This window comes from Cololabis saira, chromosome 6, assembly GCF_033807715.1.
Source record: "Cololabis saira isolate AMF1-May2022 chromosome 6, fColSai1.1, whole genome shotgun sequence".
NCBI lineage: Eukaryota > Metazoa > Chordata > Actinopteri > Beloniformes > Belonidae > Cololabis > Cololabis saira.
Genome location: NC_084592.1, coordinates 12,466,679 through 12,484,001, shown reverse-complemented (window position 1 = coordinate 12,484,001; position 17,323 = coordinate 12,466,679). Strand labels below are relative to the sequence as shown.

The 17,323-nt window shown below is 39.6% G+C and overlaps 1 protein-coding gene across 2 annotated transcripts in view; it reads left to right on the top strand.

Annotated features, from left to right (window-relative positions):
- Positions 1 to 17,323, top strand: part of enox1 (ecto-NOX disulfide-thiol exchanger 1) — a 100,395-nt gene that overhangs the window by 26,726 nt on the left and 56,346 nt on the right. Inside the window, exons 2-3 of one of the 2 annotated variants that reach the window (XM_061723300.1) lie at positions 11,927 to 12,075; positions 14,164 to 14,292. In XM_061723300.1, the coding sequence (XP_061579284.1) occupies positions 12,066 to 12,075; positions 14,164 to 14,292 (139 nt within the window). In that variant the 5' untranslated portion in view covers positions 11,927 to 12,065. Of the gene's footprint in view, positions 1 to 11,905; positions 12,076 to 14,163; positions 14,293 to 17,323 lie in introns of those variants that run through there. The other variant, XM_061723299.1, reaches the window with a different exon arrangement.

Below are 17,323 nucleotides of genomic sequence, written 5' to 3'. Positions count from 1 at the left end.
GTACAGCGAGCGAAACAACCGGAGTCAAATTCCCTGTTGGACAATGTTCAAACTTGGCCAATAAAATTGATTCTGATTCTGATTCTGATCGGATTCAGTGGCTGCGTCCGAAATTGCACACTTCCACCCTAATGAGTAGCAAAATGAGTATGCAAGATTTTTTAGTGCGTCCGAAACATTAGAACGTACTCAATAGTAGCTCTATCCATACTCATTCTGGAGAAATGTATTAGTGTGGATTGATGGACACTAGCTAAGCAGAAACTTCCCACAATACAATGCAGCTGTGTCTGGTTGCTAAGTGATACATATATGTCACAAGTATAATATTAGGTACTATAATATTAATATTATAATATTCGTATATATTAATATTATATAATGTCATCTTGTTTCGGCCAGAATAAATGGGAAATAGCGGAGCGGTGCTACTACTGCTGCTGTGACACGTCACTTCCTCCCAACGGCAGGAAGTGATGTGTGCGCTCTTAATAGTACGTCCAAATTAATGCTCTACTGATATTTACTCAAAAGTGTGCCGAACTTAAGTATACTTTTTAGTATATACTTTTTAGTATGGCATTTCGGACGCACCGTGTGTCTTAAATATGTGGAAGTATAAAAAGACTTACAGCTAAACACACACCTAAAAACACCCAATGTATTCTGAAGTGTCGGTGAGCCCTGGTCCAAACTTATGTGTAAAAAAAAACCCAGCTGAAACAGGCCGTCAGAAGAAGACATGCTTCAAACTTGAGACACCTGGAGCAGTTTTTCACGAGGAATCATGCAAAAATGCACGTCTACAGGTGCAAAATTCCCATGGAGTCGAGTCTCACTTGATAACCGTTTTAAAAAGGTTGTGCAACAAAGTGTTAAGTTGAGGGTATCGTCAATTTTGTCCAGGCCAGGTAAATTTTTTAGCTAAAAGGTTTTCAGTAAATTATTATTAGGCTAATTATGTCAGTTTCAAGCTATTTTAGAGCCCATTGTGGGGGTTTCTTTCTTTAACTGAAGGGTACCAACAGTTTTCTCCACGTGTGTGCAGATTCTAAATATCCACGTCAAACAACCAGCACAACTGTTGTCAGATACAAATGTGAACAGTTAACTCCCAACTCCCTCCAATGATCGTACATTTCAATTAAAATTGTTGTACTTGTTTTCTTAATTTATAGCCCCAAATGTTTAGAACTCTTTGCTTGCCGAATAATTTAATTGCCTAAAACTTTGTTAGAATATAATCAGTGTGCTGACTGTTGAATCAGCTAATTGTTTTGGCATGAATGTTCCTCTTTTCTCACACCGAGTCTCACTCAAACCAGCTGCGCTCTCTGAAAATCCTCCAACATGTTTTCTATTTCAGCCTGTTACTCAGTGATCGCTATTCAAATGTTAAATGCAAAATGCTCTGCTTCTTTTTGACGATCATTATGAGGTCTGAGCTGGCCCGTTTCTCTGGACAATGATTTGATTGGAGCTGATTGGATTTGCTGCCATGGCTACAGCCCATCTCTCTCGCTTTCTCTCTCTCCATCTCTGTGTTTAATGGAGCCTTTCTAAAGGCTTTATTAGAAGTAATTTGCAGCAGCGAGCACTGACTGATATCTGGGCCGTGACCCTGTCTCTCGGCTGAAGGGTAAAGAAGGAGTCCCAGTCGCACTGGAGATGGCAGGCCCTGCACTCCGTCCATAGATTAGTCGTTACACTCTGAATGCTGAATACATTTGGAGCACTGAGTGGACAATGAGGAGTGGTAAAATGACAGTGATTAGAACCAGAAATGTGTTGGAATGTGACTGCGGGGGACTCTGTGGACTGATAAAATAATTGATTGAGATGAGAAAATGTAACTGGTGTCTTGGGTATGACTCACAAAAAAAAAAGAAAGAAAAAAGAATATTGTGATAAAGTTCTTTATTTTCTGTAATGCAATTAAAAAAACAGAAATGTCATACATTCTGGATCCATTACAAATCAACTGAAATATTGCAAGCCTTTTATTATTTTAATATTGCTGATTATGGTTTACAGTTTAAGATTAAGATTCGCAGAATATTCTAATTTTTTGAGATAGGATATTTGAGTTTTCTTAAGCTGTAAGCCATGATCAGCAATATTAAAATAATACAAGGCTTGCAATATTTCAGTTGATTTGTAATGAATCCAGAATGTATGACTTTTTTTTTTAATTGCATTACAAAAAATAAAGAACTTTATCACAATATTCTAATTTTATGAGACATTCCTGTATATATATTTGGCTTTTTTCGTTGGAGTTTTTTTCTTCTGTAGATAGTTTGTGTAAAAACCGAAGCCTCCTTCAGTGGTCCTATGAGTTTGTTTAATAAGATGAGTTGGTACAATCCCTGACAGTTCAGTGTAGCCATCCCCTTGAGAAGTGGTGGTCAGTGTTCTTTTGCAGAGTCGCTTTGACTGTTTCTATTAGTCATTTAGTGTTTTTGTTCTTCAAAATGACTCCCACCAATCCCATCTGCATTTAAAGTGTTTATGGAACGTGGCAGTGCTCAGTCTTGAACAACACCCTGTTTCCAGGGATGTGCCCTTCTAAACACATAATCACAAATACAGTTTATGACACATGATAGATGTGACAGTCACACATCAGTCACCAAAGATTAACTTCAAAATGTTTATTACATGAAGATCAACAGATATAAAGGAGGATAGCAGTGTTTCAACTGTATCAGCTCAGTAAGTTTCACAAGTTCTTGGTGTTTCCATAGATACCGAGCATCCCTCACGAGGCTTCGGCCGTATACAGTATGTCATGCATATTCATAATAAATGACAAAGTTGCTTCCCCACTGAATGTGTGAAGTACACAGCACTCTGTAGTTGATACAATATTTATTTGTCAAAATTGGTGTGTAATGACACAGAAAAGCAACGTTTAAATGTGCACACACAGCCCAGAGGGCAAGTAGCACGAACATTAAATCCGTAACGCTGCACACATGTATTCAGTTCTCACTCAAAACTCTCAAAACCGCATCGTTTCATGTTGCTCTGGCCTCTAACGACAGTTTATGCTCATTTCCAACTAATAACAGACCGAGGACTGATTTAATTTTCCAAATTTTCTTTTATAAAATGAAGAAAAAAACAGTTTGTATATTTAAAAAGACCTACAGGAAATCTGTAGGAAACAAAGCTATAAGTGCTTTGATTGAACACTCTGGTTTCCCTTTTTTTTAATACTATACGATTACAAACTTTTCTGAATTCCTCAGCCAGATTTGTTTCACAGATTTGCAAATCTTGATTTCCATCTCCGAGCTCTTCAATTAAACAAGCTGAAGATCTTATTTACTTCAACTTGAGCCCATAAGTCTCACATTTAGTTCTCCAGGTACAGAAATACAGTGCTTGTGTAACCGTGTGGGAGCAGGGAAGCAGGAAGACACGGACGCTTCATCTGCTCGCGGCTGCCATGAAACGTAGCAACTGTGCACTCTGAAAGAGAATTATGATGTGAAATGAAACCATTTAAGCTATTTTGAAATCTTTTTCACCTCATGCATGTTGAGCTTTAATGGAAAGAGTGCTCTTTAAGACTCTGAAGGAGGCAGTCGGGCCATGTGTTAGTAACTGTAATCTCTCATCAGTGTCTGCTGAAAGGAGACATCCCTGCAAACAGGATGTCTTTGAAGATTGAATGTTTACAGATTTTCATCAGGGACCACTGTCACACTCCATAAACACTTTAAATGCAGATGGAATTTGTGGAACACGGTTTTAAGAACGGGAACACTTTGTCTAAAAGAAGCAGAGAAGCCTGACGTTTTTTATTCTGATTTATGGGTCATTTCTCAAAGATGGACATCCTGAGCCCCATCTGAGACAGATTGGGAACACATGTGTCACACTAGTACAAAATCTTCAGCTTCATTAAAGCTCTTTCTTTTAACAATACCAAACACAAGGACTTTATAAAAGCTTTGAGGATCTCGCCATCCTTTTTTTTTTCTGTCATTCCTCTCTGGCCGTGTCTCGATGGCAGCGGGCTAAGCGAGTTAATCCAGGAGTCTGTTTACACAGCAGCTTCTTACAGCCCCCTGAGAACCCTGGCTGGATTAAATAGTTTATGTAATCTCACTAGTATGTTGTGGGTTAAATCCAGCGAAGAAGATGCACAGAAAGAAGCCCCCCAACTCTGATCCTTTATTGCAGGGGCACAGAGGAAATTCATTGCAGTTGCTTCTGTTAGAAAAGTCTCGTAGAGTGTTTGATTAATTTAACAATTAATAATGTCAGTATAAGTGAGAGCTTTGACTGAATGTTGGGGTTTTTCCCTGTTTCACATCTACTTCACGTTTCTGACACTTTTCACATTTCGGCTATGACTTTTATCTTGCAAACGACAAGGCTCCTCATTATAAGCTTTGACTGGTTGAAAGTAGGCAGCAGGTGAAAGTAACCTCATGAGGTAATGACGCAGGTGAACGACAGCTACGTAATTATGGCAATTGTCAACATAGGTACCAGATGCATTTGGGCATACTCTTGCCTACTGTTGGCTTCTATGGCTCAGTTTTGGCAAGTGTTTTGTAGGGTAGACCGGAGTTGGGCCTAACTTGGATTTTGGCACATGTTCAAATGATCAGATCTGGCTAAAATGTCATAATTTAAGTTTGACATGATCACAGTGAGTGTTGAGAGGATCAGATATCACCCTTTGGCCGGATGAAAGTGCAGATTTGGTCCAAGTCTTATGGATATGTGGCAGATTTTAGGTAGAAACGCTGATTCGATGCGCACAGTCAAAGACTAATGTGGCCCAAGAATATATCACAGATCTGAACCATGTTTTTGGCCAAACATTCTTTATCTTCCTGGGACTGTAGAAAATTAACCATTTAACATTCAATTGTTAGTGATGACTAGGGGTATAACAATATATCGTGCCAGAAATTTCGCGATACAAAAACGTCACAATACGTGTCGTGAAGGTGACAAAGTGTATCGCGATATTGGGTAATTAATATTAATCTATTGTGTTGACTAGAAACGCGCATCCGACCACGCGTGCCGAACGCGTGGTCGACCCACGGACCAAAATCTTACTCCGCTCAGAAGAAACTAGGACCGTTTTGGTCCCGATCACGGGACTCTTGCAGGGTTTTGAGCTCTGAACTTTTAAGTCTGGTGTAGAGTTAAGCCTTACCTTATTAAATTAAACCTTTTTGGGGTGGTGAGTAGGATAAACACGGGGACAACTTCTGCTGAGTTCCAGTGTACTTTAATGTCCCTCAACAGTGTAGGATTTTAGAACATCAACACAGCAACTAGTGCCGTACTGTGGCGTATCACTCCGCCCAATCTAAAACAGACTAATCACTACAGATAACCTGACTAGTGTCATTATAGTCCCTGATTTACATCAGAATATAAAGAATATATTTATAAAATAATGAACCCTGAATTACCAAAATCGCCTTCTTAACAAAAATAAATCTCCTCTTACACTTATAAGGTGAGCATGAATCAATCTTTTTTATGATGTAAAACTGTATGTATTTATTTACTTTTATTTATGTATTTAATTTTAGTTGTTAGATTTATGGAAAAGAAAAAAGTCAAATCATACATGAGAGAAACTATTCAGTTTGTGTGTAAATATTTGTACTTGTATGAAACTGAAGATGCATAATGCAAACCTGACATTTACTTTTAGTTCAGTTTGTGGAAAATGGTTGGCCTTGCTTTCTCTTTAAAACTTAAACAGTTATAAAGCATTACAAACTGTAACAATAGGGCAAACGTACAGTATTGTTTTGTATTTTGTGTCTTTCAAATAAAAGACAATTTTTCCAGTCATATGTTCCTCATTCAAGGTTGTTAAAAAAATACTGCTATAATATCGTATCGTATTGTTATCGTGACCTCAATATCGTGTTTCGTACCGTATTGTGAGATTAGTGTATCGTTACACCCCTAGTGATGACCATCATAACGTGCATCGCAAGGACAGGAGACACCCTTCTGAGGACAGTAGTGGACACACTTTTGGCAGAGCAGACATGGTTTGAGGGATGAGTAAAAGAAGCCATCTGTCAACAAGAAAAATCAACATGAAACAGAGGATGAGACCTCAGGCTTCACCTGTCCAGCACCTCCACGCAGCTTTGACCCTCATACTCAGCTGGTTTCACAAACATTCACACCTTTGATATAATATCTCACAAACTGACCAGGTGGACGACGTACAGTTTACTGAAAGACTGACGACCTGCAGAGGTGACGGGAGGGTCGCTCACTTGTGTGTCCGTGGTGTGTATGTGTGTGAGAGAGAGAAAGTACCTCCTAGTGGTGCTGTTTTTGAATGAATCAGAGATTAACTGAGCTCCTGAATAATTAACAGAACACGCATTCAGTCGTGAATATTTTATGTTGCATGAAACTGAGCAGGCACCCTCAGCAGTGTTTGGCATCATCTGGTCAGAAAAAAGTCAGAGAAGGGAAGAAGCCATTAATAATAAGTGGGATAAATTCATGACCTCTTAATTAAAAACAAAAGAAATAAATTAGATAACAACTTTTTTTCCAAAACTGTGAATTGGTCCATTTGGTCGACACCATGGGCAGATGATATTGGATTAATGAGTAGTTTGAGTTTTGGAATTATGACAAAATCAATTTTTTTTTTATTGGAATACTGCAGTGTATTTGCTTCAGATCTTTTTTAAGACGTTTTAAAGAAAAACAGGCAAAAAATCCACATTGTCATCATGTTTTTGATATTCTAGTCCAGTTGAACTGGAGGTATGGCAACAAACTTTTTGTGGTATGTACAATCTGTAGGTCAGATGGGTTTTTCACAGGGTTAATCTCCGAGCTCATCTTCCTTGGCCGTGTACAAAATGAAAACAACACTTCTGAAATGGCCATTGAAAGATCACTGGACTCTTCTGTCCGGAGCCCAACATGACACCCGGTAACAGGATGCTACGGGGGGGATTTCTGCATGTGGTGTTGGTCCTTCAATGCCTCACTTTGGGTCTTCTTTGTCTTAAAATGAGAAGTAGTATTTCAGGTCAAAATTGCAAACGTACATTATCAGGCCACATTAACACATAGCCGGGTATTTACAAAAACGGATATTTCCCCCTCTACGTTTTGAAAAATATCCTTGTTTACACAAACCCGCATAAATACGCGGTTAAGGTGCTATGAGCAGCCAAACCTACAGGGGGCAGTGTAACGAGAAGCGTAAAGTCATGCTAGCCAATCGGAATCCTGGAAAAAAACGTCAACAAATGACACGTGTGAAGCCTGAATAATATGGTTCCGCGTTAAATCGACGGCGTAGCCTACGTACGGTGTGCGTCGCCGCGTAACCTACGCCGTAGGCTCTGCGTTGGTGTAACGCGGAACCATAAATCAGCCTGGACTGCCAGTTACTTCCAAGATAAACGAGAGTCTTTCGTTTGGAGTGACAGAGAAGTGGAGTATTTTAAGTGTGACTTTAGAATATAAGACAGGTAAAATACAAGAAAATATTGACGATGGCCAAACAAATTGTAAACACAGGTCGCACAAATGATGCTGGTAACGTTTCTGTCGCATAATGTGACGTTCTGAAGCCTAAATGTCTGTTTCCCTCCGTTTAGAAGCAAACGTGAAAACGGAGTTTTTGAAAATCTCCACTTTGGCCGGAGTTTTCAGAAATGATGGTTTTTGGTGACTTTGAGCTTCGTTTTCGTGTAAACGAACAGCCAAAACGCATGAAAACACCACTGTTTTTGCTACGTGTAAACGGGGCCTCAGTCTACACACCATGGAGGGAACTTACTCGCTCATACTACTGCAGTTACCTCAAGTACCTACTGTTTTTGTTTCCCTCATTGTTGCTAGTATGGTTGAAACATTAACTAAGTGATGTTTACAGTGATTCTGTACTTGTATATTTGTATTCATAGTTGAGTCTTTTTTTATCCTTAGCTTCACTAGTTGTACTAGATTTTAGTGCTTATTTGGAGAAAAATATGATCATGTATTTTCTATAATTGATTGTAAAGGTGTTGACACCTGTATGGAGAGAAAGCACCTGCAGCCTGTGTCATGAGACGTGAACAACGGTACTTAAAATACTGAAAACACTCTCAGTAATGGTACCCAGAGATACACAGTGGAGGTGGTCTTGAAGTCTGCAATGGTACATTACATTCTCAAACAGACGCGCGCATATTAACCACATGGAGAATTACGAGGAGATTAGATGGGATCGGCTGAGATGAACAAGCGAGCATGTGTATACAGACACTACATAGCTCCAGGTGTTTGCGTCTGTGGAGGTTTAAGTGCGTGTTGCAGTCCATTAAACAGACGATTCCTCTGTGTGCGAATGCAAAGCTTTTATTGTATCGTACGCAACCAAAACATCTGATGCTATTTGTTCATTTCATTTAACATACATCCCATCTTTTTTCAAACAGGTGAAGCCAGCAGGTGGCAAAACAAATTTAAAAATGATATTGAATGTATGAATTAGTTTTTGACATTTTGAAAGACATTGATCTTCAATCAAATCTTCAGCCGTTACATTTTTAAGATTACAGTAGATGGTTTGGTCCATCAAAGGTTTATATAATCACTTCATCACAGAATTAATCAGGAAAATGGAAAAGCAACTTGTTTTAGCCACGCCTGTGTGTTTGGTGTTGAGTGACATGTCAAAAACGGTGACTACAAAGGAAGAACGACACGTTTGTGCATGATACAGAATGTGGCTTCTGAAACAGTCTCTGAAAATGAAACGGTCCCACGGGTGACAGCCGAGCACACAGGCGCTCTGCAGGTTAATTGTTTCTTTGAACGTTGAGCTCTGAAGGAGTCCTTCATACACTGCCCCATCTTAAACATAAAATAGGTCTTCTAATAGTAGCTCTCGCCCAGCGTGATGATATTCAGCAGATTCTCCAAAGACCTCCTTGCAGCGCACATGTCAGATTGAATCGTTAAAAGCTCGTCTAGAGAACAAGAGGACAACTGTTTTCAATTTGGTGCTTATGGTGGAAGTTAAACAAACAGTAGATGGACAACTGTGCGGTGCAAATGACTTACACTTGTTTATCATAAAACAGTGGTTGAAGGGGATGTTGTCATAGAAACGGCTCTTTTGATGAAATGCTATTAGAAACCAGTTCCCAGCATCCTACCAGCACGTGTTTTAACTGAAGAAAAGGACGATGCAGACGTGTAGTGCTAATACATAAAAAATACATTAAGATTTTAGTCCTACGTTTTTATAAAACGCGTTGAATGCGTTGCTCCCTGATTGCCGGAGTGTGGATACTGTCAGTGAGGCCCGCAGCTACAGTTTTCCAGCAGTCTGCAAGTTTTCCCGACAACAGAAAAGTAATCAGGACTGATGACTGCAGGGAGAAGTGTGTACCTTCTGAGCTTAACTGCAAGTCTCCATGTTTTTGCATGTTTTGTGTAGGCATAAATGAAAAATCATTGATGTGACTTAATTAAAGCAGGATGTGCGGCAGGACTCAGCTGGTTCCCAGGTGTCTCTCGGGGAAAAATGGTGAATGCTGCAGAGCAGCGTGGGCTGACAGAGCGAGGGAAAGAAGTTGACGCGCCCTGCATGCCAAACACCCATCAGTATTTCACTTTAAATCCTCACTTCAAAGATGCAGTCTCCTCCTGACAAACTGCCTCTAGATAGGAAAACCTTACATAGTTATGTAAAGAGATGTTTAAAGTCAAACTCGGCTTTAAATTCTGAGCTACTTTGCCAGGATCTACACTATCGTCTGAAATGATGTGATATATGACAATGTCTATTTAGAGTGGATATCTACTTTTAAAGTTATTCTAAAGGAAGAAGTTTCCTCTCTTTGCACCCGAAGTGAGCTGTGATGGGTTCCAGCAGACCCCTGTCACCCTGGAAAGGAAGATGCAGGTAATGGATGTAAGGATAAAATGGGGAAATTCTATTTTTATGCTTGAAAATATATATTTGGATGTCGCTAGAAAAACAAAAGAGAAGAAAAACTTCCAACTCAAAAGCCCTGGCATTACACGATCTTTCCAGAGAATCTCAATGTGAAAATATGTTATTCAGTGCGTGGGAGCATTTAAAAGCTCCCTCTCCAGTGTTTTTTTTTTTTTTTAAAGCTATGAATCAGTACTAAAAGGACAATTACCAACTAAATATAAACCATAATTTAAAGTGAGATGTGATTTAAACTTTCCTTACAAATAGAAAATTCTCATATCAGCAGCGTACTGCAAACCTCGAACAGTACTGACAGACGGAAACAAACCGTTGAGAAAAATGATTTAATTCCAGTCTCTGTGGTTTTTTTTCATGTGATTGTAACTTGTAACCTGCCCTTTGGGGAAAAGTAACAGGTCCTGCTTCTATTAGTCCTCATTTATCTCACTGTTCCCGTTTGCTGTGAGAAGGAGCCTCACCTGTTGTTTCACAGTCGGGTTACACAAACATTTCAAGGCTGCATAAGTTTCCTTAAAATCTGCTTTTCTGCATTTTGTGCTTCCGTGATAGCGGGAGATCTGGAATATTAATTTCTTTGACCACAATGTTTGATGGTCCCTCCGAGATGCCTCCGAGCCCGGAGACATCAGTGCACCTTCAATTTTAAAGTAAAAAACTCCTCCTGATTCATTGTTTACTTCTTTAATGTCTGAAATATATAGATAAACACAGAAAATCAATTAAGTGTTTGATATTTATTGAAATGAAACAACCCCAATTTTGTCTTCAACAATTTTCTAATGCATTTTCTTTTGTATCTCTATGAATGTATTAGATAATTTATTTTTTATTGTTTTGATTAAGGGGCGGTGCCGAGGTTTAAGAAATGTATGTATAAAATATAAAACATCAGAAATTAAGGGGTTGGTGTTATTGTATTTAAAGATTTTCCTACACACTACACACTGTTCTTGCTCTTCGGAGACGTTTCACAGGTACTGCCTGTCCCACTGAGTCAGATGATGGCTGACAGAAAAACTCCTCACTTTCTTTAATGGAGCAAAAAAAGTCCCACAAAGTTTCAACACACTCAACTTTGTACTTGCATGGACCAAAAAAACACAGCATTTCCTCGATGTGTATTCTCCCTCGATGTCTGTCAAACATTCGATGACAGATTTCTGAATAAAGCGATGGAGAAAAAAAAAACATAAGACAGGAAAACATAGTTTAAATGTGTGTGAAAAATGCTCCCTGGTCTCTGGCGAGGCCAGTTGAGGCCAGTCGAAAACAATCCCGATGGGCGGTGAGACACAACCTGCATAATGTCTGCTGATAATGTGGATAATCAGCATGCAGCTGAACTGTGGCCTGTCTGGCAGAAATAAGGAATTTGTTCACAGCCGCCGAGCACTGTCAGCCGGCTCCTCTGATGTTTTCCATGCAGCTTTGACAGCTTGGTGCAGCGCAGGGGTGGGGAAGTGGTAATGAGCGAGATGACAGCCCACTAACAACACACATAAAGGGATGCGAGTGTGTGTCTGCGCGTGTGGATGTGTGTGAGGGCGAAAGCGCAGTTATGTGTGTGTTTAAAGATTAGAAACCGTTGCTTAAGTGTCCCCTTTTCTGAATCTGGCTGTGTGTGTATTCTCAAACGTGTGTGTGTGTGTGTGTGTGTGTGTGTGTGTGTGTGTGTGTGTGTGTGTGTGTGTGTGTGTGTGTGTGTGTGTGTGTGTGTGTGTGTGTGTGTGTGTGTGTGTGTGTGTTTTAAGCAGCTTTCCCTGTTGAGAAATCAGCTGGGACTGTAACTTTGCCACTTAACCACACAAACGTTTCTCTGACTTTGCTTCAGCTCCAAGCTGGAATGGCTCATCTCTGTTCTCCAGGAGGTTTTTTTTCAATGTATTTATTTTTCCAACTGGGTTGGTATTTTAATTCTTCTTTTGTCTTCCACAGCTACACTGTGACTGTGGGTCAGACTGGATGAGCCCACCTGTTCATCCAGCCAGCGGTCCATCCCTCCATTTCTCCATCAGAGCCAGCGAAAGGTTCTGATGACAGGACTGCAGAGAACGGAGAGAAAGGACCACCAGCTATGGCCAGTGGTACGCAAGGGCATGGTTTTTGCATTAATATTTCTTTTCATTTTATTCTTTATTTCATTAAAAAAAAAACAACTATTCAATACAAATACAAATGTTCAAAAATTGTGAATGAAAAGGGAGCAGAAAGAAGAAGAATCTTATCTTATCTGCCCTTTTCTAAGAATAAATACAAATTGACATAAATTGACATAAATTACAAATAAAAAAAAAAAACAACAACTAAGTAAATAAAAAAACTAAAATAGAATTACCGCCGTCTATGGGTATGTCAAACTTTACTAACATATTTCATTATATTTACTTAACATACAGGCTTTAATTGTTCTTTTGAATGTAATGTTTGATTTGGATTCTTTGTTTTCTTTATTCAGATTGTTCCATAAACTCATTCCTTTCACAGAAACACAACGTTCCATCAGTTTTGTCCTGCATCTTGGTTTAAAAAAAATCTCTGTTCCTTTTAAGTTATACTTGCTTTCTCTTTTTTCAAATATTTTCTGAATGTTGATTGGTAAAGTTTTTTTATGAGCTTTAAACATAATTTGCAGAATACTATAGTCTACTAATTCAGGGGTTCTTAACCTTTCTGACCTTGGGGCCCAATTTTTTCAGTACAGAGTGGCCCGGGGCCCGTTAAATATTAACACTGTATAGCAGGGGTATTCAACTTTAAGAGGTCCATTTAGAGAAAATTTACTCAAGCGAAGGTCCAGAACATCACAATAAATATATATATATATATATATATATATATATATATATATATATATATATATATATATATATATATATATATATACACTGTATATATATATATATTTAAAAAAAAAAAAATATATATATATATATATTCAAGTAACCTCATAGTTGTATCAACATCTGCATCTGACTGTTATATTAAAAAAGTACATATTTGCCCATTAACATGTGTAACTTCAATTACACATTTTTTCTCTTAAAAATAAAATAGATTTTATTTTATTTTCCAAATGCTATCTTATTTTATTTCTTTACCAGCAGTTTGAATTTCCCCTTTTCTTTGTTAATTGTCTCAACACATTTTTATAATAAATGAATATAAACACATCTTAACAATTGAACAGTTTTGCAGTTTTTCTTTCTTCCCCTTATAATCTTATATGTCCCCACTTTCTGTTGTTCAGTGAGAGAACTGAGCTCTAATTTCTCCTGACAGGACTTTAAATCTGGGCTGGATGGTGTCAGGTTCTCATGAGAAGGTGCTCATTGATGAGCCTGGAACGATATTTAGTTTTATTTAGCTTCTCATCTCTGTAAGAGTCAAGCTAATTACTTACTAAGTAACTTACTAAGTTTTATTTACATTAATAAGTTGTCAGGACTGCGCGTGTCGGATTTCATCCGAGCCTGATCAGCTGAGACCCTGGATCTATAACGCTGAGACGGGCAGGGCCCGCAGCTCTCTGGTCGCGCTGCAGCCATGTCACTTTCCGATGCTTTTGCGAGCCCGAACAACAGTCCAGCCCACACATCTACATCTACAATCATTCAGCAGTAACGACGGAGCCGCCCGAGCGGCACCGACCTCCCCGGCCGCGGGGACGCGTCAGGATAAATGATCACGCCGCCCTCGCTCGCTCTGGGCGCAGACCCAAGTAATCGATCCCTGATCCTGGCGGATCTAAACCTACTCTGTGCAAAATGAAGGATTTTCTCTGTAAATACACACCATTTCTCTTACTATTAGACGTACAACTAGCTGAGGGTCTTCTTCTCCTCATTTGGTCGGGAGACTATGCAGTCCCGCGGCCCCCGCGGCCCACACGTACAAAACTGATTTTTTTTCGCGGCCCACTAGATGGCGCTCGCGGCCCAAGTGTGGGCCGCGGCCCTATGGTTAAGAATCACTGTACTAATTCATGAAATTTCAACAACTTTAACTGAAGGAATAATGGATTTGTTGGATCTCTATGAGAAGGGAATATCAGATCCCCCCCTTTGATTTATGTACTCAATGTGCGATGCAACCTGCACACGAGTCTTCAGAAACCCCTACACATTAAACAACAAGCACAATTATGGATGCATTTTTTTTGTCCGTCGTTGCAGCTGATGCAGGCAGTCTGGGCGCTGAGCAGAACCACCTGAGCCTCGCTGCAGATCATGAAGCCTGGGCCACAGCCATGAACAACCTGGGCATCGTGCCAGTGGGCATCAGCGGGCAGCAGCTGGTTTCAGGTACCGTCTTCTTTGAACTTGGAGGATGTCTTCCACTTACCGTGGTGTGCACCCTTCTCAGCTATGTCATTACAGTGTAATTGCGCTCCCTCCCCAGCAAATATAGTATGATTGGGTGGAGATAAAAGCCACATACACACCACATAGCCTGATTCTGTTCCAAATAATTTAAAAATGGAAAACCAATCCACATCCTTATTAGCATTTCAGCTCTGGGTCAGAGAAGAACTGCTTCCACCGTAAAATCACCATAAACTTGCTCGTATAATATCTTTCTTCCCGTGCATGTAGGCATTTGCAGTTTAATTAAAAACAGTCTCTGGCTGCAACGCAGTTGTTTCCGAGGGCAACAAAGTTAGCATCACTTGCTGCTCTCTCTCCACACTGTTCTTTGTGTTGTTCTTGAGGTGCATCCAATGATGGTCACATGATGAAGACTTGGTGACGTAGGGAAGGTTTTATATGACCCAGAGGAGCAGATCATGAAGCCAATCGGTGCAACTATTAGGGATGGGCGGTATGGACTAAAAAATGTATCATGATAATTTCTGGCATTTATCCCGATAACGATAAAAATGACGATAAAAAAAATAACAATTCAACTCCACCTTTTTAACTATAAATCTATCACCACATTCAGTCTTTGGAGCCCAATGCTACTAAACTACACCAATTAAATTGAATTAATAAAAACCAATTAAATGAGTCCACCTGTACTGCAAAACTGGAATGACTCAGATGTTACACAAACACGTATCAACGGGAATTTATCCTTTTTTCTTTCTTTCTTTCTTTCTTTCTTTCTTTCTTTCTTTCTTTCTTTCTTTCTTTCTTTCTTTCTTTCTTTCTTTCTTTCTTTCTTTCTTTCTTTCTTTCTTTCTTTCTGGCTCATTTCCTTCCTTCCTTCCTTCCTTCCTTCCTTCCTTCCTTCCTTCCTTCCTTCCTTCCTTCCTTCCTTCCTTCCTTCCTTCCTTCCTTCCTTCCTTCCTTCTTTCATGCACACGTACGTTGTGCGTGGATTTAACGCAGAACCATAAATCCGGCTTTACACAGAAACGTCATCAACGGGAATTTATCGTTTTTACCGGGAGATGACAAATTCTTACCATGGGGAATTTTTTTGACGGTTTATCGTGAACGGTAAAATATCACCCATTCCTAGAAACTATGTCATTATTTCCAAATACACAGGTAATAATGTGTCAGTGTGAAACTTACAAGAAAATGGTGAGAAAAAAAAAGATATTTGGTCTCTCCAGGAATTGAATCTACAAAATCAGTATGTAAAACTTAAAAAATAAATCATCAAGAACGAACATCACAACTATTAGGCTGAGCTGTCCGACTCTCTGGGCGAAAGACATTAGAGAGAATTTTTAAATAAGGTGGGGGTTTCTGCCCCGATCATTAAGCCGCAGTCAGCTCCAGAACAGAAAACAACATTTGCATAAATGAGCATGTAGCCTGTTCAAAGATTATCAGCTTCGACTAAACCAAAACCGCTGGAAGAGTACAACTGCATCTACTTTTATCACGGTAGTAAAATGCAGTCACCTTGCTCCATATTCCTTGGTGTATAGGTATATAGGTTGGGTTTTACAGAGTGTAGGGTTAATCTGTTAAACGTGGCTGGCGGCAGCTCGTAGCAGCTGGTGTTACGTGATTCCTTGAGAGCTGATAACAAGCCAAAGGAAAACTGAGCTGCCGTTGGGTTTTGCAGCTGATTGTCTCCCATTAGTTTTTAAATGAAGGTTTCACATTCATTTAAACCGGAGACAGTTACTGCATGGTAGCACTTCACTTCACATGAAAAACACAAGGCTGGACGGCTTAAGTCAGAGGCGCTACGCGTGTGTGTGTGTGCGTGTGTGCGTGTGTGCGTGTGTGCGTGTGTGTGTGTGTGTGTGTGTGTGTGTGTGTGTGTGTGTGTGTGTGTGTGTGTGTGTGTGTGTGTGTGTGTGTGTGTGTGTGTGTGTGTGTGTGTAAGAGAAAGAGAGAGAGAGAGATTTTTTCCAAAGGGATCTAAGACACTTTTTGAAAGATGGAAGTATTGAGAGTCATTCAACACACCAGAAACCCCTGCTGCATCTGGATTTAATCAAATACCGTCCCTATTTCATGTTATCTTAACCATATTTTCTAAAGTGTAATTTAAACAGAGAAATATAGTCCAGACCTCCATGTCCCTCGGCTTTATCTGCCACTCGGCGGTTGGTGCTGCTCATCGTGGCTTCGCTCCAAAAACCCCACTTGTTATTGCAATAAAAACTACAATAAGCTGCATTTCCTTTTCTCTTGGTTTAATTTGACCTTGAAATCTATTGATAGTATAGTTTTTCAGAGCCATGGGGATCTGTCTTTGTGACTGCGCGTGTCTCTCTCATACCCTGAAGGATTGTCATTATATAAACGCAACATTTCAATGGTTTATCAAAGAGCCAGGTGTTAATATTTGGCGAGCAGGAGTTTTTGGGGGGTTTTGTTTCTCTGTTGAGCTCAAAAGCATTTGAATCCCTGGACATGAACACAGAAGGTAATATCCACTAGCATGCAGTGGAAACATTTTCCACAAGATTGACGTGGCGATGAAAGCTTTGAAATCCTTTACATATTAGAAAGAAAGAAAGAAATACAGCTCTGGGAAAAGTCTTGGACACACTAGTCTTATTATGTCAAAGTTTTAATGACATTCACATTTATTTTCCAGTATTTTTAAGATACAGAAAGAACATTTTAAAGCCAAATGTGAGTCGCCTGTTTTCAAATAATCAGTGGATTTCAATGACACTTTTTCACAAGACACGACGACGGTACCATTGATAAAGGTAGAGTGATATGTCTTTGTAGGAAGGACTTTGTTCACCACCAAAGCAGCTCAAGTTTAGCCACATAAACGCAAAGCACCCGTTAGCAGCAACGATGTTGCCAGAGAAACGCTCTTTCCCAACCTGACTGGAGGAGAGCACTGCGCATGTGCACGTCTGCAACCGAGAGGCTGGTGAATGTTCCTGCCAAGTGGATGTAAATAACT